At 44.0% G+C, this 20,606-nt stretch overlaps 1 protein-coding gene across 7 annotated transcripts in view; it reads left to right on the top strand.

Annotated features, from left to right (window-relative positions):
* sdk2b (sidekick cell adhesion molecule 2b) overlaps positions 1–20,606 on the top strand; it is a 485,771-nt gene that overhangs the window by 444,658 nt on the left and 20,507 nt on the right. For 2 of the 7 annotated variants that reach the window (XM_031804780.1, XM_031804783.1), the window contains exons 30-44: positions 574–775; positions 989–1,092; positions 1,649–1,719; positions 3,959–4,094; positions 4,511–4,567; positions 5,263–5,364; positions 6,171–6,286; positions 6,477–6,663; positions 7,886–8,023; positions 8,525–8,731; positions 8,919–9,044; positions 10,151–10,315; positions 10,595–10,735; positions 11,786–11,948; positions 19,164–19,296. In XM_031804780.1, the coding sequence (XP_031660640.1) occupies positions 574–775; positions 989–1,092; positions 1,649–1,719; positions 3,959–4,094; positions 4,511–4,567; positions 5,263–5,364; positions 6,171–6,286; positions 6,477–6,663; positions 7,886–8,023; positions 8,525–8,731; positions 8,919–9,044; positions 10,151–10,315; positions 10,595–10,735; positions 11,786–11,948; positions 19,164–19,296 (2,048 nt within the window). Of the gene's footprint in view, positions 1–573; positions 776–988; positions 1,093–1,648; positions 1,720–3,958; positions 4,095–4,510; positions 4,568–5,262; positions 5,365–6,170; positions 6,287–6,476; positions 6,664–7,885; positions 8,024–8,524; positions 8,732–8,918; positions 9,045–10,150; positions 10,316–10,594; positions 10,736–11,785; positions 11,949–19,163; positions 19,306–20,606 lie in introns of all 7 variants that reach the window. The other 5 variants (XM_031804781.1, XM_031804785.1, XM_031804782.1 and 2 more) reach the window with 4 other exon arrangements.

Raw genomic sequence — 20,606 nt, forward strand, 5'->3', positions numbered from 1 at the left:
GAGTTATTGTACTTTATAGAACATTACAGACATTATTGTATATTTTGAGTACTTAGATGAAGTTTTATGTGACGTTTCCATGTGAGTTATTGGACTTATAGAGCATACCACAGAATATTGTCTACATGTGTTAGAGTGCAGACAGGTTTATATTCTCAGTGTTGACACAACATGCTAGAGTGGCTGAGGTGAGTCAGTCAGCTCTGTCAGTCACTTACAATAAACAACAGAGCATTCCAACGAGTTCAGAAGAAACTCTCATCTCATCTGATAGTAGTTTACAGATTCAGCACAAAGGTTTTACATTAGTTATTTTCCACCCAGTTACATCTGCAGTAATCAGCTATTTGTTTTGTGTGTTCATACAAGCACTTGAAGTTAGTGAGTATTGTAGGCAATTGTCTTTTGAGTATAGTATAAGTCATTTATTTAACCCGATAAAAGCTTGTACGCAGATAACTATAATGTAGCCTGAAAACTGTTACCGACCAAAGAACATGGGCATGTTGTTAACGTTATTCTCTCTCTCTCTCTCTCTCTCTCTCTCTCTCTCTCTCTCTCTCTCTCTCTCAGCTCGCCCCCAGCCCACCAATCGTCCCATGGTGCCCCAGAAGGATGTTCAGGCCCGCAGTGTGTTGTTGTCATGGGAACCAGGCAGCGATGGCCTCTCTCCGGTCCGCTACTACACCGTGCAGCTGAGAGAACTGCCCGACAGCAACTGGACTATCCACTCTGCCTCGGTCACCCACGAGGCCAGCTCCTACATAGTTGGCAGGTACAGTGTGCACCCTACCTAGCACCCTACCTAGTGCACTAACAGGGGGACATAGTGGAAAGTTTTCAGAGATTTTAGAAAAGTTTTCAAATTTTTTAGATTTGCTTGGAAAGGCTGCACTTAGCCCTAGATGGAAGTTGAATAGTTGAAAAATGTCACATGAAAAATGTCACTGAGAATGATGTTGTCTTATGTTCCATCGCTTCATGCTAGGCTGAAGCCCTTCACCTCCTACCAGTTTCGAGTGAAAGCCACCAATGACATAGGAGACAGTGAATACAGCGAGGAGAGTGAAGCTATCACGACACTACAGGACGGTAAGAGACTTAACCTCTTTTCACTTTGGGGTATCTTACTGCATTGAAAACAAAGATCCTTGTGAACATCATATTATCCGCACATGATTTGGTCTTCATTGTCCTTGATTTCGCCACATTGACCCATAAACCATTTCGTAGGCAGGGAGTCTGTCATTTATGTTTTACATCAGTGCTGGGTTCCAATCCCTCCCTGAATAGAATGTCAGGATGACTTAACGTATTGCTGTGGACGTTATTATTAGAATAGGTGATTTGTTCATCACTATCTGTGTTGGCCGTGTGACCAGCCGAACACTCCAACAAAAACACTTACAACCAAACAATGTCAACCAAGCAGAACTAACTTTAACTAAAGAAAGGTTCCTTCCGCAAATCATTCCAACAGCCCTTTTGACTTGTTTATCAATGGGTGAGGTGGTTTCTTTCTTTGTGTGTTTGTACACCGTGAATACCACTGCGTTAGTCATTTGCGCCTGGGTGGTAGACCTTTGCTACCATTCCTCCTGGGGCTGCACGTCTTCAGCTGTGTTCTCTGTTTTCTCTCCTGTTCCAGCCCCTGACGAAGCCCCCACAATCCTCTCTGTCACGCCACACACAACTACATCCGTGCTGATTCGTTGGCAGGTAAGAAGAGGTGTGGTGATTGGTCCTGGTGTCGGTCTTCCTATCCTCAGTAAAACCCAGTCATCTGTCAGTCAATGGGCGGTAATGAGAGGGCAGCGAGGTGTATAGGGTGTACTTAGACTGAGTAGAACACACACCTCCTCCTCTTCTCCTCTCTCTAACACTAACACCTGAATTAGCAGACCATAAAGGGGAGATGGAGAGTTCAAAGTTTACCACCTGTAGGAGTTTTACATCTAGACATCCAAGCGGTTATTGCCAGACTCTCCTCTCTTTACCCTTTCTTCTGGTCCTGCTGTCTCGTGTTTTATGACGGGGGAATTTCTCTCTGTGTGAGTCAACCATGGATGAGCTCTTCATCTTATTCCTGTTGTACACTGCATGTGGTTGTGCATAGGAGGGCCGACCATAACTGAGATGAGGCAAAGGGGAATTACAGGGGAGTCATGAAATAATTGATGCACATTTCAATTGTGTTTAAATAAAAAGCTACAGTTGAAGTCGGAAGTTTACATACACCTTAGTCAATTATATTTTAACTCAGTTTTTCACAATTCCTGACATTTAATCCCAGTAAAAATTCCCTGTCTTAGGTCAGTTAGGATCACCACTTTATTTTAAGAATGTGAAATGTCAGAATAATAGTAGAGAGAATTATTTATTTCAGCTTTTATTTCTTTCATCACATTCCCAGTGGGTCAGAAGTTTACATACACTCAATTAGTATTTGGTAGCATTGCCTTTAAATTGTTTAACTTGTGTCAAACATTTCGGGTAGCCTTCCACAATCCTCCCACAATAAGTTGGGTAAATTTTGGCCCATTCCTCCTGACAGAGCTGATGTAACTGAGTCAGGTTTGTAGGCCTCCTTGCTCGCTCATGCTTTTTCAGTTCTGCCCAGTTCTGCCCAGTTCTGTTCTATAGGATTGAGGTCAGGGCTTTATGATGGTCACTCCAATACCTTGACTTTGTTGTCCTTAAGCCATTTTGCCACAAGTGGAAGTATGCTTGGGGTCATTTTTCATTTGGAAGACCCATTTGTGACCAAGCTTTAACTTCCTGACTGATGTCTTGAGATGTTGCTTCAATATATCCACACAATTTTCTTCCCTCATGATGCCATCTATTTTGTGAAGTGCACCAGTCCCTCCAGCAGCAAAGCACCCCCACAACATGATGCTGCCACCCCTGTGCTTCACGGTTGGGATGGTGTTCTCCGGCTTGCAAGCCTCCCCTTTTTTCCTCCAAACATAACGATGGTCATTATAGCCAAACAGTTCTATTTTTGTTTCATCAGACCAGAGGACATTTCTCCAAAAAGTACAATCTTTGTCCCCATGTGCAGTGGCAAACCGTAGTCTGGCTTTTTTATGGCGGTTTTGGAGCTGTGGCTTCTTCCTTGCTGAGCGGCCTTTCAGGTTATGTCGATATTGTACTTGTTTTACTGTGGATATAGATACTTTTGTACCTGTTTCCTCCAGGATCTTCACAAGGTCCTTTGCTGTTGTTCTGGGATACATTTGCACTTTTCGCACCAAAGTACGTTTATCTCTAGGAGACAGAACGTGTCTCCTTTCTGAGCGTTATGATGGCTGAGTGGTCCCATGGTGTTTGTACTTGCGTACTAGATGAACGTGGTACCTTCAGTCATTTGGAAATTGCTCCCAAGGATGAACCAGACTTGTGGAGGTGTACAATTTTTTTTCTGAGGTCTTGGCTGATTTCTTTTGATTTTCCCATGATGTCAAGCAGAGGCACTGAGTTTGAAGGTAGGCCTTGAAATACATCCACAGGTACACCTCCAATTGACTCAAATGATTTCAATTAGCCTAGCAGAAGCTTCTAAAGCTATGACATCATTTTCCAAGCTGTTTAAAGGCACAGTCAACTTAGTGTATGTAAACTTCTGACCCACTGGAATTGTGATACAGTGAATTATAAGTGAAATAATCTGTCTGTAAACAATTGTTGGAAAAATTACTTGTGTCATGCACAAAGTGGATGTCCTAACCGACTTGCCAAAACTATAGTTTGTTAACAAGAAATTTGTGGAGTGGTTAAAAAATGAGTTTTAATGACTCCAACCTAAGTGTATGTAAACATCCGACTTCAACTGTAGCTAACTAGAAATTAATCAAATGTCTAGTTAGCTAGCTCAGCTTTGTAAATATGACTGTCTGTGAGAGAGACTATGTTGAACATGTCCTAATGGTAGTCTAACATTGTGTCGTCATCACAGCCTCCGTCTGAGGAGAAGATTAACGGTATCCTCCTGGGCTTCCGGATACGGTACCGGGAGCTCCTGTACGACCGTCTCCGCAGTTTCTCCGTACTCACTGCCAACAGCCCCTCTGCTACCTGGGCCGAGCTCACCTGTGAGTAACAACCTTCTCACAACCTCCTTGTAACTTTTCCAGAACCTCACATCAACCTCTCCACAAGTCCCCTACAACCTCTGCACAAGATCACAAGAACTCCATCAGAACATATACATAACCTGCCCTCCTTGTCTTCCTGTAACTCTGTGGTTGTGCATCTTACTCTATAGTCTCTCTTATAATCAGTTATAATCAGTCCTATCTTTTGTTTAATGTAGAGCTGTTATGTTATATCTGCTCTGTCTGTGTGATACATCATTTCTCTTTGATAAAATGATTGTGGGTTTCTCTAACTGTGTGAGTAGTCACAGAGTGCATTAACACAATGACATGTCTCTCCTCTACTCATGCCCTCTCTCTTCTGGCTGCCCCCTCTCACGCTCATGTTTGACCCCTCACCTGCTCCCTCACAGCCCCCTACAGCGTGCGAAACCTGAGCGAGTCCTCTCTCACCCAGTATGAGCTGGATAGTAAGTCCTCACAGGCCTGCCTACGCTTCACACTCTGTCTCACTGCTGATGAAATACACACTGAACACCACTGTGCCCTAGTGATGGCACACACACTGGCACACGCACACACATTCATTTAGTTATAAAGCAAAAGGAAGTTAGTCCGTGTGTAAGCTCTAGCCATGTAGAGGATGTACCCAGCTGCCTTGTCTTGTGTGTGTCAGGAAATGCAGAGTGAAAATTTAGTTGACTAAATCTAATGAAGTCGTTACCATATTTGTTTGTCTGTTCTGACAGTGAGCTCAAACAGACCACTGTGTGGGCCCTGAATTAAAGACGCCTTGTCTACTGTCTATGTGGATATTGTATCTTCAATAGGATTCACCAGGAAGACTTGCTTGTCCAGTCCAAGGTTTATGGGCTCACATACTTGTATTTGCTTTGTCAAGCATCACAAGACCAGACGGTCACATATTTTCAGTGTATTTCTTTCCAGTACGCAACAACTACTCAATTACATCCTTGGATAGATTCTAACTGCTGCATAAGACATATTTACAAAATCAACAAATGTATTTTCTGGCATGTATTGATCGCCCTTACAAAAGAGGTTTCTCGCATCAAGGATCCTTCCTGTTCAAATAAAGGTGAAAAGAAATGTTGGGGTGATGGTGGGTTGTTGGTTAATGTCAGTGTTGTTCCTTGTTCTCCAGACCTGAGCAAACACAAGCGCTATGAGATCAGGATGAGTGTTTATAATGTCATGGGGGAGGGACCAACTAGCACCCCACAGGAAGTGTTTGTCGGAGAGGCAGGTAAGTCGCTCAGTGAGGTAGGGAGGTTACACACAACAATCTCTCTCTCTCTCTCTCTCTCTCTCTCTCTCTCTCTCTCTCTCTCTCTCTCTCTCTCTCTCTCTCTCATTTAAATCCTTACCTCAACAGAGGACCTGAATTGTAGAACTATAGACTATCCAGTATAGTAGAACTATAGACTATCTGACCACCCAGTATAGTAGAACTACAGACTATCTGACCACCTAGTATAGTAGAACTATAGACTATCTGACCACCTAGAATAGTAGAACTATAGACTATCTGACCACCTAGAATAGTAGAACTATAGACTATCTGACCACCTAGAATAGTAGAACTATAGACTATCTGACCACCTAGAATAGTAGAACTATAGACTATCTGACCACCTAGAATAGTAGAACTATAGACTATCTGACCACCTAGAATAGTAGAACTATAGACTATCTGACCACCTAGAATAGTAGAACTATAGACTATCTGACCACCCTGAAGGCAGGGGGATTATTCTGCTTGTTGAGCTACTCTTGGCAAATGTTTATTGGATTGGTACCATTTACAAATGTATTCAGGTTGCAGGATAAGTTTGTTTTTACTAAATTTGACTGTGTGAGCCTGTGCATAAAGTGAGAGTAGTTTTCCCTGTTCTCATCTGTAAAGCTATCAGTCCACACACAGGCAGCTAGACAGTAGTGTTTCCAGAAGCAGTGAGGAGAAAAACCCACTCAACCTGATTACACTGATATTTCTTCTGTTTTGTTTCTACCTGGATTCTTGCTAGATTTTTACTCCTTCTTTTTTCACAGTACCCACTGCCCCACCCCAGAACGTGGCCATCCAAACAGCAACGGCCACCCAGCTGGATGTGACGTGGGAGTCTCCTCCATTGGACACTCAGAACGGAGACATCCAGGGCTACAAGGTAAGTTGGAGGGTTTCACAAGAATTCCATACCATAGAATTCTAATCATTTTAATCATTACAGTCAAAGTCATTCAAATGTAATAACAGTTACACGTTTCTGCGTGACTCTTTAATCACAGTGGGATGTAAAGGCTATCTTTACTATGAGCTAATATGTGTCTGTTCCCCATATCTCCTCCTCCCTCCAGGTGTACTTCTGGGAGCTCCAGCGTAAGAACGAGACAGAAAGGCTGCGGACCCTGTTCTTGCCAGAGGGAGGGGTCAAGCTGAAGAACCTGACTGGATACACCACCTACATGATAAGTGTGGCCCCCTTCAACGCAGCTGGGGACGGGCCCCGGAGCCCCCCGACCAGGGGCCGCACACAGCAGGCTGGTAAGCATACTGTCATGTATATTGTGTACAGTAAACAGTATACTGCCATGTAAAGAAACCCACAGGAGTTGTCTGTGTCTTAAAATGAAAGGAAAGCAATTTTATTGACTTAAATTCAAATTCAAATTCAACCCTCAAACAGTCCAAGGGTTTCTATCTGTGAGCTTTTATATGATGTTGGTGTCAGCATGCCAAGCCAGAAATGTTAGAAACCACACGGCAGAAACATCGGTTCCCTATCAATGGCCTCTTTCAGTCTCTTGACTCATCCGCTGGTTTCCTGGACAGTCTTGTTTGGTATGAAAATGTTTAGAGGCTATTTTTTTTCAGTTTTTTTGTCTCAAAGCTCCTTCCTGTGGTTTCTTGGAAATGCTTTCTCTCTGGCACAGTTATCTAAATAGCAACAGAAGACAGTTGCCAGATTGTTTTTCCCTCCAAAGATCACCCCCCCCCCCCCTCCTTTCTGTACAGTCACTGTAGAAATGTGTTTTTCATCTGATCCCCTTGTAAAAAAGGAACATTTTTGCAGTTTGCTGTGTTTGATATCTCAAGGGGGAGGGGAGGCGCAAAAGGGGTTGGAAGACACAGAGGGGGGATGTGCTCTGACCTTTTAGGCGAGAGATGGAATAGATGGAAGCAGATGACAAGTGTGTTGAGGAGAGTGTTGAGGAGAGGGCAAGAGATGGAGGAGAAGAGATATACAGGGCTGATAGCAGGAGGCTCATCACACAATGAAGCCTGTGTTTGAGGGTTACAAATAGTCCTACTCAACGACGTAAGAGAACAGGAGAGCTGTGTTCTTTGTACAGTAGTAGTGTCACAAGCTCATCTATGTCACTAGCCTATTATTACTGGAGCCTGATGGTATGATGGCTGTCATGCCCTGGGGACATTAAATGACTCTAAAAGCAAACAAACAGCACATCATCAATAGTTTTGAAATGACTTTGCGTCTTCAAAATCGAGAGCATCCATCATATGCACACAGAGGCCTGGGTTCAGAGGCTGAGACAATAAAAAGGGCTTTGGCCAATGCGAGCCGGAAAGGGTCATAGAAGCAGAAGCCTATCTCTTGTTTCTGTAGTGTGAGGCAGCTTGATGTACAAGTACACCCCCTGGACGCTAGTCTATCACAGGGCCATCCTAATGTACACAATCCAAAATATAACTGTACATTCCTCTGACCCCCTAACCTCTGACCTATGTGTCCTCTGACCTCCAGCCCCCAGCGCTCCCAGCTTCATCCACTTCAGTGAGCTGACCACTACTTCAGTCAACGTGTCCTGGGGTGAGCCCACCTACCCCAACGGCATCCTGGAGGGCTACCGGCTGGTCTACGAGCCCTGCACCCCTGTGGACGGTAAGACACCCCCCTCAACCTGTTCGATGCATCCCACCTCACATCTGACAACTCACAATTAATGCCCATCTCTGAGGATGCATTCCAAATTACACCCAATTCCTATGTAGTCCACTACTTTTGACCAGGGCCCTGTGGGACCTATGGGCCCTTATCTAAAGTAGTGCCCTATATAGTGGAATAGAGTGTCATTTGGGACACATCCTGAGTCTCTCTCACTGTATGAGGGTAGGCTAAACATCAACATACCTAATAACTACAATGAAAAACTATATTTTTCCATTGCTGAGTGAGTGGTGGCCATTATTTCCTTTGTTGACGCCAAATAGCATGCTGAATCAGTTGAAAATGTTGCTATGTTAACCCTTTTCATTCATTTCCCATGTATGTCCCAACAACTGTTGGAGTGTGCCTGTGTCTGTATGTGTGTCAGTGTGTGTGTGTGTGTAATACCCAGTCCCTGGGTATTAGCCCCACTCTAAATGTGGTGTGTTTGTCTAGAGTCTACCGTGGCCTGTGCCGACTGTCTTCACTCCCCCTCCCCCCCAGGCGTCAGTAAGATAGTGACGGTGGACGTCAAAGGGGCCCCGTTCTGGATGAAGATCAAGGATCTGGCTGACGGGGTGACCTACAACTTCAGGATCCGGGCCAAGACGTTCACCTATGGGCCTGAGGTGGAGGCTAACATCACCATGGGGCCTGGGGAAGGTTTGTCTACCCACACTTAACTCAACCTTCTATGTAAATCCTTAATTGACATCAATGAATGATTTACACATGCCAGAGTGTGCGGATCTCAAGTTAAGCTTAGGCCCTGAATATGCCCTAATATTTTGAAGGTATATTGAGGTTGCCTGACCCTACAACCTTTCTCTAACCTTTGACCACCATGCAGGAGCCCCCGGCCCCCCTGGAGAGCCCTTCATCTCTCGCTACGGCTCAGCTCTGACCATCCACTGGGCTAACGGTGACCCCGGGAAGTCGCCTATCACACGCTACGTCATCGAGGCCAGACCCTCAGGTATAGACACCCAACACGTGACATACTCGACTGGACTCCACTTGCTTAACTTATTACTTTTAGCTTCTAGTGGAGCAAAGGGCCTCAACGGTACATCTCCAGCGAACTATGTTCTGGACAGTTTTCATTTCTGGAGCCGGTGGACATATTGGATACTTCCAGATGGATCCACAGTTCACAATCCTTTCCAATCATGCAATCTGTTAACCCAGCTTGGTACTTGCTTCGACAGGAATAATGTGATTTAGAATAGGGTGTCAATATGGTCCCAACAGACGGTGATGTTTACTCACTATTCTTTTAATGGAGTATTGATTGGGGTGCAGCGGAGCTTGAGACGTAACGTCAGGTTTCGCCTGTGATTGACAGCTGTACAGCGGGAATAGAGGAATGATGGATGGAGGCACATCGAGAGAGATGGATTACACCACTGGTTACTTGAGGAATGGGTGGATGGGAGTAGGGGGCACTGAGCCCCAGATGTTAAGAAAGTATCATGCAGATTCACTTGGTAGCATAACGAGTGAGCCTGTCCCTAACCACATCAGTAGGACTACTCAGCTGCTGTCCATATTACTAGTTATTATGGCACAGTTTTTCATTGTCAGGAAAATACTCCTGGCGCTACTACAGATTAACTTTACCCTTCATATCTTCACGACGTCACTAGTGACATAAACTTTAAATGAACTCTGGTGTTGGCTGATGTTCTTGAGCACTCCATAAACGTCAAACTCCTCGGAAGATGTATGGTTATTAGCACTTAGCCCTTATGGATTCTGGCAGCCATTACAAAAGCAAACATGAAACATCCCATAATATTCCATCTTGTGAATCATACCTACTGTCTTTTTATACGGTTGTATACCTCTCAAAGACAAGAGAGCAGTATGGGAGATTTACAATATATGAATTGAATGATGTTTATATGGTTTGAATTACCTTGGATATAGCCAGATTATGTTTTATACTAACATATAGACTTTTAAATGGGCTTTTCTATCGATTATATAATGACTACTTTCAGTCTCGTTTACCACAGTTTTTTCATGTTTGATTACTACTCATCCAAAAACCTTCTTCTACTTCTTCTACTCTGCCAACAGATGAAGGCTTGTGGGATATCTTGATCAAGGACATCCCAAAGGAAGTGACGTCATACACCTTCAACATGGACATTCTGAAGCAAGGGGTTAGTTATGACTTCCGGGTCATTGGAGTGAACGACTACGGCTACGGATCTCCTAGTCCACCCTCAGCCTCCATATCTGGTGAGTTATTTAACATATCTATGTCCCAAATGTCACCCTATTCCCTTGTGCACTGCTTTTGACCAGGGTCCATAGGGGGGACATTTGGGACACAATGGTAATTGAGCTTCGGGTTTTCATGTTAATCAATGACAAAATCTTACCTTGTTTTATAGAATTTAAGAATAATCAGTGTAACAGAAAATATATTGTTTTCAGAAGCTACCTTTGCGTCAGTTCTCCCTGCTCTGTCCTTGTGTTTAGTCCAGTTGTTATATTGCCTGTGTTCTTCTCCTCCAGCCAAAAAGGTGGCGCCATTCTATGAGGAGTGGTGGTTCCTTGTGGTGGTGGCTCTCGTGGGACTCATCTTCATCCTTCTACTGGTCTTCATCCTTATCATCAGAGGACAGAGCAAGAAGTACGCCAAGAAGTCTGAATCAGGTGAGAGGTCGAGCGGAAGACATGATCAGCATCATATTACTAGACAACAAGGTCTTTGTTATGTTGCTTTTTATCTCAAAGATTCTGTATTTCTATTCTACAATGGTCTACTTTTGACATATAGCCTACGGGGGGGGGGGGGGGGGGGGGCAAAGGGGAGAGAGAGGGAGAAGTGGTGCATAGAGAGAGAGACAGGGAGAAATGAGAGAACGAGACAGTGATCTGTAGAGGAGGAGTATAGTAGGGGGCCTATCTAGTTGTGCAGTCTGCTCCTCTCTGACATCAGCAGGTATTTCCTCTGCCTCAGCACTTCTCTCTGCTGTGTGGCGCTGCCAGTGCCAGGCTGCCAGGCTGGGGCAGCCCACGGGTCTGAAACACAAGAGGTCCTTTCTTCTCTTCTCTCCCTTCTCTCTCGTCTCTCGCTTCCCTCCCTTCTCTGTTCTCTAACACAGAGATACTCTCACATCCCCCTGTAACCGTCCTCATGGAATACTGGACTGGTGCAAGTTTACAAATCAGCTCGTTATAGTGACTAAATGTTTGCAGAACGGCAGCTTGGCCGCCAGATGCCCTTGGAGGGGTCTGCTGTGTAAGGGGGGTAGTATATGTTTGGACCCTTGGAATCTATGTTTAGATGCCTGGCTAAACTCACCTAATATACTGGTGATTACATCATTGTGGTATTTCCAGTCACTCTAGTTTCTATAGAACTCAGCAGTAGAGTACATAACATAGCATATGCATAACATCCATTCATGAGCCATCTTCTTGTGTTTCTATAGAACTCAACGTGTATGTCCCAAATGGCACCCTATTCCATATGTAGTGCACTACTTTTGATCAGGACCCATAGGGTGCCATTTGGGACACAGCATACATTAGTAACGGTACTAAAGCTGATCCACCCCCTAAAAATGTTTTTTTTTTTAAACAGTACTAGAGTGGGCTACTGTACATGACATACATAATACAACATCCATGCATCCTCTTCACAGCATCACTAACCCCCACCTGCCTGTCCGTCCATCCCTCTGGCCTGTGGTCACACAGTGTCTCCCTATGTGTGTTCATCAGGGAACAACTCTAACTGTAATGCCCTGACCCATGGAGATATGGTCAGCCTGGACGAGGGACGCTTCCCCGCCCTGGAACTCAACAACCGCCGGCTGTCCGTCAAGAACTCTTTCTGCCGTAAGAACGGCGTCTACACCAGGTCAGTAACTAGTATGCTAGCTGTTCTGGTAGACTTCCAGGCATTGTGCTAACGCTAGTTAGCTATGGTTCGCAAAATTACCTTCAACTACCTTCAAACTGCACGCAAACATGAAAATGGTATCCATGAGTTCATCTGACTTATTGTCAAAATCCCATTAAATTGACTGGTTTGAATATGTTTATGGTACTGTATAGTTACACAATACTAATGATTATGGTTCTGTGTTTGTCATTATTGATGAACACTATGACCTCATGCCTTGAGAAGTCCAACTGAGGCTGATGGCTGGATGGAAAGGACTTTATGCTGTGATGGATTGGAATGGATACTCCTATAAAGCTCTGTTTCCACTGTAAAACAGTACACACAGAGAACTGCTGCTTTTTCTAATGAGGCAGTATATTACAGACCTGGGTTCAAGTACTATTTAAAATCTTTCAAAAACATTAAGCTTTAGCTTGCCTAGTTTGCCAGATGGTCAGGATCTGTACTTGTGTGACTATTCTAGTGGTTCCATTGCACCAGGCAAGCTCAATCAAGCCCAGCCAAAGTATTTGAAATTATTTTTAAATAGTATTTGAACCCAGGTCTGGAATATTCCACTGTCCACAGCTTAACTGTTGATGAGTTCATTACCTTGTCTCTGTTAATCTCATTGTCTGGCACCTTGGACCAGTGATCTTGATGGGAACTGACCAAACTCACCAGGAGGGACTGAATATGGATTGAGTCACAGTTATAAACCCATGACCCTTTATTTTCCATTATATGATCACCCCAGTTGCAAAGCTACTGTTAATTTACCAAAGTTACCAGAAATGTCTATAATTTTGATAATTGATGGTAATTTTTACTTGGAAAGCATTCATATATAGTATTTTTTTAAAGAATATATATATATATATATATATATATATATATATATATATATATATCTGTGTCTATATTGTCCATGAGTTTCTAGTGGACAGATCATATGGTTCAAGAGAAAATAGACTAATTCATTTAAAAAGCATCTAATCAACAATGGTATTCATATTAACTCTTCCAACTATAGACTTTTTTCACAATTGCCATCAGTTTGGTGCCAAAACATTTACATCAAAGACATATTAACATAGTAAAAAAAGGGTTTAATAAAATATATAAAGGATAATTTCATGCTGAAACCCTCATATTAAACACCAATGGTATTCACTAATCTAGTGGTTTATATTTAGGATGATGTTTTACAGCTTTGTCAATATTCTAAAATCATCTTATTTGATTCTGTGCTGTATTTGACATGTGATATTTTACATGTGATATTTTACATGTGATATTTTACATGTGATAAGGCCCCACAGAGGGCCAGAGATAATTAAAGACACCTGTGATCATCTGAAGTACCCAACAAGGTACATGTTACCAAAATCCTGGTAGTTTACTGGTAACGTTAGAAAGTTTCCAGCAGTAATATACCCTCCCTTTGCAACCGTACCCAGTGTGTATCCATATTGCCTTGCCATATTATGAGCGATCACAGCATTGCCACTATTGAAATTTGTCTTTTCACTGTTTCTTTCTGTGTTTTATCAGTACGTTAGGAATGACCACCACATTGCAATATATTGCAGGCTCTGTGTGGAGTGTGTAATTGTGTGTGTAGTATTGCCAGCGCGATGGTATTAGGTTAGAGGAGATAGTATTAAGATGAGTGTGACTGACTGACTGTGTGAGCATCCCAAGTAGAGCACTAAATAGGGAATAGGGCTCCATTTGGGACTGACGGCGAGCGAGCTCACAACAACCAGCTGGAGAGACAGGTGCCCTCTGCTCCGATGTTCTGATGCTCTGATGCTGTGCCCGGGGGAATTAGCCCTGTCCTTGATCCCCGGGAGGTGTGTGTGTGTGTGTTTGCCCTTGGGAAAGGATCAAAGGTGCCCTGGCCTTTGAGGAGCAGCCAGCTAGCCAAGTGAGAGGAGGGTTGAGAAGAATGGTGAGAAGAAGGAGTGAGAGGAGGGGTGAGAGGAGGAATGCTCAGATGTACCTCTGCTATCTTTGAACTCCCCATAGCTGAGGTGTAAGGAAGGGAATAACTGGTAAGGGTGCTCTCGAGCGGCTAGATGTTTGATTTGCCATTCGGCCATCAGATTTGCCACCAATGCTCCTTATAGGACACATCACTGTACTCTATGCTCCTCTGTAAACTGGTCATCTCTGTATACCCGTCGCAAGACCCACTGGTTGATGCTTATTTATAAAACCCTCTTAGGCCTCACTCCCCCCTATCTGAGATATCTACTGCAGCCCTCATCCTTCACATACAACACCCGTTCTGCCAGTCAGATTCTGTTAAAGGTCCCCAAAATACATACATCCCTGGGTCTCTCCTCTTTTCAGTTCGCTGCAGCTAGCGACTGGAACAAGCTGCAACAAACACAAAAACTGGACCGTTTTAACTCAATCTCTTCATTCAAAGACTCAATCACAGACACTTACTGACAGTTGTGGCTGCTTTGCGTGATGTATTGTTGTCTCTACCTTTTTGCCCTCTGTGCTGTTGTCTGTGCCTAATAATGTTTGTACCATGTTTTGTGCTGCTACCATGTTGTGCTGCTGCCATGTTGTGTTGCTACCATGTTGTTGTCATGTTGTGTTGCTACCATGCTGTGTTGTCATGTGTTGCTGCCTTGCTATGACGTTGTTTTAGGTCCCTCTTTGTGTAGTGTTGTCTCTCTTGTCGTGATGTGTGTTTTGTCCTATATATATATATATTTTAAACATTTTTAATCCCAGCCCCCATCCCCGTAGGAGGCCTTTTGCCTTTTGGTCGGCCGTCATTGTAATTGAGAATTTGTTCTTAATTGACTTGCCTAGTTTAATAAAGGATAAATAATGTTCGTTTATTTTAGGGTGGTTTACGAGAGGGTAAAGAGTGTGCTACTACCCCTCTCTACATTTGAGAACTGTTAAATATTTCACACCTCACTCACTCAACAGTGGATGAGCGTCTGAGGGAGGGAGGGAGGGAGGGAGGAGTGGGCCTGTTGAGCAGAGCTTCCTCTGAATTGTTAAACAGGCAGTTTATCATAATCTCCCACAGGGCCGACAATAACATTTCTTCACATTCACTCCTTAACCCTGTCTGCTCATAGCAGGGCTATCCCAGCCATGACTAATCTTGTGGAACTAGTCCTTTCTCACAGGAGAGACTATTGTGGAACCAGCCCAATGTGTATCTGCATCTTGTTGTAACGTCTAGTGCGTGAGATTAGCCCAGGACCAATAAGCAATTTGAATTAGTAGTGGAGATTTGTATAGATCTTACTGCAGAGGGGAGAATGTGATGGGACAAAGTTACAGGTTTGTCATTGAGAGTTTGTGTTTTTATTTTATTACACAGTGAACTGCTTTTTATCTAAATGACGAAGGGAGTCTTGTTTATGTCAGTCTGGGGACTTTAAGGTCAACAGCAGACAGACATCAGACTTGGGCCGGGCTGGGATAGGCTCTCATCCAACAGCAGACAGACATCAGACTTGGGCCGGGCTGGTATAGGCTCTGATCCAACAGCAGACAGACAGCAGACTTGGGCCGGGCTGGGATAGGCTCTGATCCAACAAAAGACAGACATCAGACTTGGGCGGGGCTGGGATAGGCTCTGATCCAACAACAGACAGACATCAGACTTGGACCGGGCTGGGATAGGCTCTGATCCAACAGCAGACAGACATCAGACTTGGGCCGGGCTGGGATAGGCTCTGATCCAACAACAGACCGACATCAGACTTGGACCGGGCTGGGATAGGCTCTGATCCAACAACAGACAGACATCAGACTTGGACCGGGCTGGGATAGGCTCTGATCCAACAGCAGACAGATATCAGACTTGGACCGGGCTGGGATAGGCTCTGATCCAACAGCAGACAGACATCAGACTTGGACCGGGCTGGGATAGGCTCTGATCCAACAGCAAATGGACAGCAGACTTGGGCCGGGCTGGGATAGGCTCTGATCCAACAGCAAATGGACAGCAGACTTGGGCCGGGCTGGGATAGGCTCTGATCCAACAGCAGACAGACATCAGACTTGGGCCGGGCTGGGATAGGCTCTGATCCAACAGCAAATGGACAGCAGACTTGCTCAGCAATTCCTCTAACGGCTCCAGGAAGATGGATGTTAGCGTTGTCCAGGTTCCAGACAGCTGGGATGTGACAGGGGAGACCTGAGCTAGCTCAACATGATCCGGACCTTATCTGGAGGAGCAAGGAGAATGTTGCAACTTATGTTGCAACTTGTATCGCTTATCAAGCGGTGCAGTCCTTCATTAGTGACTGTGTGTCCTCCTCTATCTAACAGGGCTGTCAGCAAGGTCACAGTGTTGGAGGTTATAGGATCAAGGATCTACTAACAGCCATTTATGGGCCAAAATGAAAGGTCCTGAACTCCCCTTTCTGAAAAGTACTTTTATTCTCATGGCTAACTACCAGGAAGTTTGAAAAGACAGGCTGAGTTGGCGGGAGCTTATGTTCATGACAGCTCTTGTTAAACAACTTGGAGGCAGTGAGCGGTGTTGCAGTAAAATCATCTCAAGCAAATTTGGTGATACACAAAGCAACTCAAACAACATGGAAATTGCGTCAATTATATCCTTTTTTTAAAAGATGTTTTATATACATTTCCCATTTTGCATGTCTCTTGTGATGCACAGCAGCACTGACGGATGTGTTGACTTGACAACTGCCTCTGAGTTTTCAATGACCCTTCCCCCCTTTTGTTCCATGCTGGCTGAAGACCTAGCTAGCTAGTAACACCAGACACAGATGAAGACCTAGCTAGCTAGTAACACCAGACACAGATGAAGACCTAGCTAGCTAGTAACACCAGACATAGATGAAGACCTAGCTAGCTAGTAACACCAGACACAGATGAAGACCTAGCTAGCTAGTAACACCAGACACAGATGAAGACCTAGCTAGCTAGTAACACCAGACACAGATGAAAGAGATGAAAGAGTAAACACTGAAGCATCTTTGCCATAGATGAATGGGGTAAACTTTTAATTATATTTGCTGACAACTTAGTCAGATATCGGAGAGTAGAGTATCTAGCTATATAAACCACGCCTTCTGTGATGTTGGTTATAAGGCTGTACTTATTTAAATTAGGGAAGAGAATATCATGTTACCATTGGTGTATTCCAATGAGAGTTAAGGTGATGTCACCTTGTCCCCTTAATAATGAATGCAAGTGTTTGACATGCGGGAGGAGACCAGTAACTTTATGATCAAACTTTATCAATGTAGAAGCAACAGTCATTTTATATACTTTGAGCTGGTTTCCTTCAAACATCATCCAATTTCAAGAAAAACATTATTTGGACTGTTCATGACCTTTAACTTATAGAAAATGTCAATAATACATGAATAGATTTCCATTGTGCTCATTTCACTCCTGTATCCAAGTGTATTAAATGTAATCTTGTTACAAATTATTAACAGTATTAGATGGAATTGAATTGCAGCTCTCTCCGTGATTTCTCTAAAGGGTCGGGATTTAGTTTTGTTAGCACCACGCTCGTGATTACCCCCCCCCCCCCACACACACACACACACACACACAATGTGTCAATTACAGAGCCCCTGATACAGAAGGACAAAAAATAAATAAATGTACATTACTTTTCCGGGAGGGGGGGGGGGCTCCCCAATTGTCAAATGTTGGGGAATAAGAGATTTGAAAGTCTAGGTTTCAAAGTTTGGTTTTGGGAATGCACTCAACCTCTAAACAAAATATTTGTGGAAGAAATACTTATGCAAATTAAGGTTGATTTTGGACTGTAAAACTGAACAGTTTGGTGTGGCCTGAGGGAGAGAGAGAGACAGACAGTGAGGGAGAGAGAGATTGAGAGAGGCTGTCCCGGCCAAACCAACCAGGGCCAGTCAACAAAAACAGATGTCTGATTGTTTAACAGGCTTAGGGACAGAGGGAGGACAATGTGGAGGAATTTATGCAGAACGCAAAGCCATCTTTTTTTCTGCGAATTTGAAGAAGAACCCTTGAGTGCTTTGAGAGAGCTGTTCTGAGGGCACCACTTGTGGGTGTTGTGAGGTCTCTCTCTCTCCCCTTCTCGCTCTCATAACAAGCTTTCTCAATACCCCCCCCTTGACCCTATCCACTACACTTATTCACTCACTCCACTGCTCATAAAGATCCCTCACTCCATACTCATAAATCATGCCCTTGTAAACCTCCACTCCACACTTGTCTATGAATGGAGAGGTTTTTAAAGTGTCATCCATGAAACATGAACCATGGCTGTTGACTCGTACATGGATTCATATGGATGATAACTTACACAAGAGAGCGAACAATAACCTAACCTACACATCCTGAGCCTTCCTATGTGAGACTGCATGGGGATTTCTGCCTATGCAGTGAGCTCCTCCACTCCATAAGGGTTCAATTCATGAGTTGGTCACAAGGCTAACTGTGCCTGCCATTGCCTGCCATTGCAGCCCACAGTGTTTAATCAGAAGAGATGATTCATACTGAATGCAGGCAGGCTGGGATCTAATGGCTGTCCCATGATCCTGATAATAAACAACCCCACCTTACCCCCCTGCCCCCTACCCACCACTACCCAAACAAGAAGTGAATGTAGTGTCTCCATCAGATATTAGAGGGAACTAAGTGTGTATCCTTCAACTGTTTCCCTGGTTCCTTTCATGCAGTTTCTCTGTGCCATGTCACTCTGATGTGTGAACAGGATTTTTTTAGTGATTTAATACAAGTTGCTTAAGAGGATGGAACTTTCTGTTTCCAAAACGCTATATATACATTTTCAGAAATGTTGGTAAATTAGCTTGTACTGTTTAAAAACCTATGAAAGAGATTGATCTCTATCTCTATTGATCACTATCTAATCATGGCATGGGGTTACTCGATGACGGCATGTATTTGTTTAAAATCGATCACTTGATGGTTTCATCTTACAGTATATATATATATATATATATATACAGTGGGGCAAAAAAGTATTTAGTCAGCCACCAATTGTGCAAGTTCTCCCACTTAAAAATATGAGAGAGGCCTGTAATTTTCATCATAGGTCCATTTCAACTATGACAGACAAAATGAAAAAAAAATCCAGAAAATCACATTGTAGGATTTTTAATGAATTTTTTGCAAATTATATATATATAAATAAATATGGTCCTGTCTCCTCAGGTCTCCTCCTCGGCCCAGCCCAGGCAGTCTAAACTACTCTGATGAGGATTTGAGCACCACCAAGTACAACGATCTGATCCCAGCTGAGACCAGCAGCCTGACCGAGAAACCATCTGAGATATCAGACTCTCAGGTACCAACAGTATGTACTACTACTCTTAATGTCTCCCATCACACTGTCTGTCTGTCAACATATTGAATCCCTCTGCACCTCACCTTCACATTGATGCTATGTGGATCTAGGGGTGGGGCATCAGAATTTCCCCCACTAATGGTTAAGATTAGGGCTGGGGGAGGAGCAGCTATATCCTAGATCTGTACCTCGAGGAAACAGCACGTCGGAGTGATTGGCTCAGTGCATTATCCAGGCACCTGGTTGTGATCTAATGTGACCTTGTCTGTGAGCACACTCAGGGCATTGATAGGTTTGGATGTGAAATGTGTCCCATGTCTCTCCTGGTCTCTATGGGGCTGTCAGTCTGAGCTGGAGGCAGGTTCTGGGAGTAGGGCCAGTGGCCAGTGCCCAGCGCTGGTGGTGGTCGGAATCAAGCACAGAGGATGCACATGCACACATACACACACAGACTGGAGTGTCGGCTGCGTTCTCAGGCCCAGACTGGATTCCTTCCACAGCCCTGTCCTCGTCTTGGGCAACCGTTACCCATAATGCCCTTCAATACCGGTCCCAGTCTGCTGTTGGCATCTGCTGAATCAGAGGGACAGACAGGGCTGGGGCCCAATGAACAGCTTTCATCAATGGACTGGATGTCTCTCTCGCTTCCTCTCTCTCATCTTTCTCTCTCTCTCTCTGCTTCTCCTCTCTCTCTTTATCTCCCTCTCTCTTTATCCCTCAGATCTCAAATAATTTTTTTATCTCGCTTCTCATTTTGATCTTTTTCCTGGCTGGCTCGTTTTCCCCTGTGTCTATACTGATCCCCTTGTTGCTGTCTTTGTTCACGCTCTTTCCCACCTGTACTCTGCTCTTGTGGTTTGTGTGAAACCCCTGTGGTCGGTAGTCTGGTTTTGATGGCAGTCAGATGAAAGTGAGGGGGAAGCGGTTCTAAATTCCCCAGTATCAGCCTTCCTTCTATGTTTTCTTTCATCTTGGAATTTTTTACTCTAGCTTTCCCAAATTATCTAGGACTCTATTCCCTATATAGTGCACTCCTTTTGACCAGAGCTCTATGGCACTGTAGTAGTGCACTATAAAGAGAATAGGTTGCCATTTGGGATTCCGTTTCTACGAAATCCATTCCAGTGTGAATTCCAAAGAGACAGAAGTCTCTCTCCACCTTATCAAGAGCTTAGCTTCTTTCACATCAATGGAGAAATCTCCCACCCAATGAACTGCTACGGACAGGATCTTTCCCTACAACCAAAACATCCTCCAATGTGAGCCATTTTTACATGTCATCATCGGGCTGACATATCTACCGTTCCACA

Source organism: Oncorhynchus kisutch, linkage group LG25, assembly GCF_002021735.2.
Source record: "Oncorhynchus kisutch isolate 150728-3 linkage group LG25, Okis_V2, whole genome shotgun sequence".
NCBI classification, from domain to species: Eukaryota; Metazoa; Chordata; class Actinopteri; order Salmoniformes; family Salmonidae; genus Oncorhynchus; species Oncorhynchus kisutch.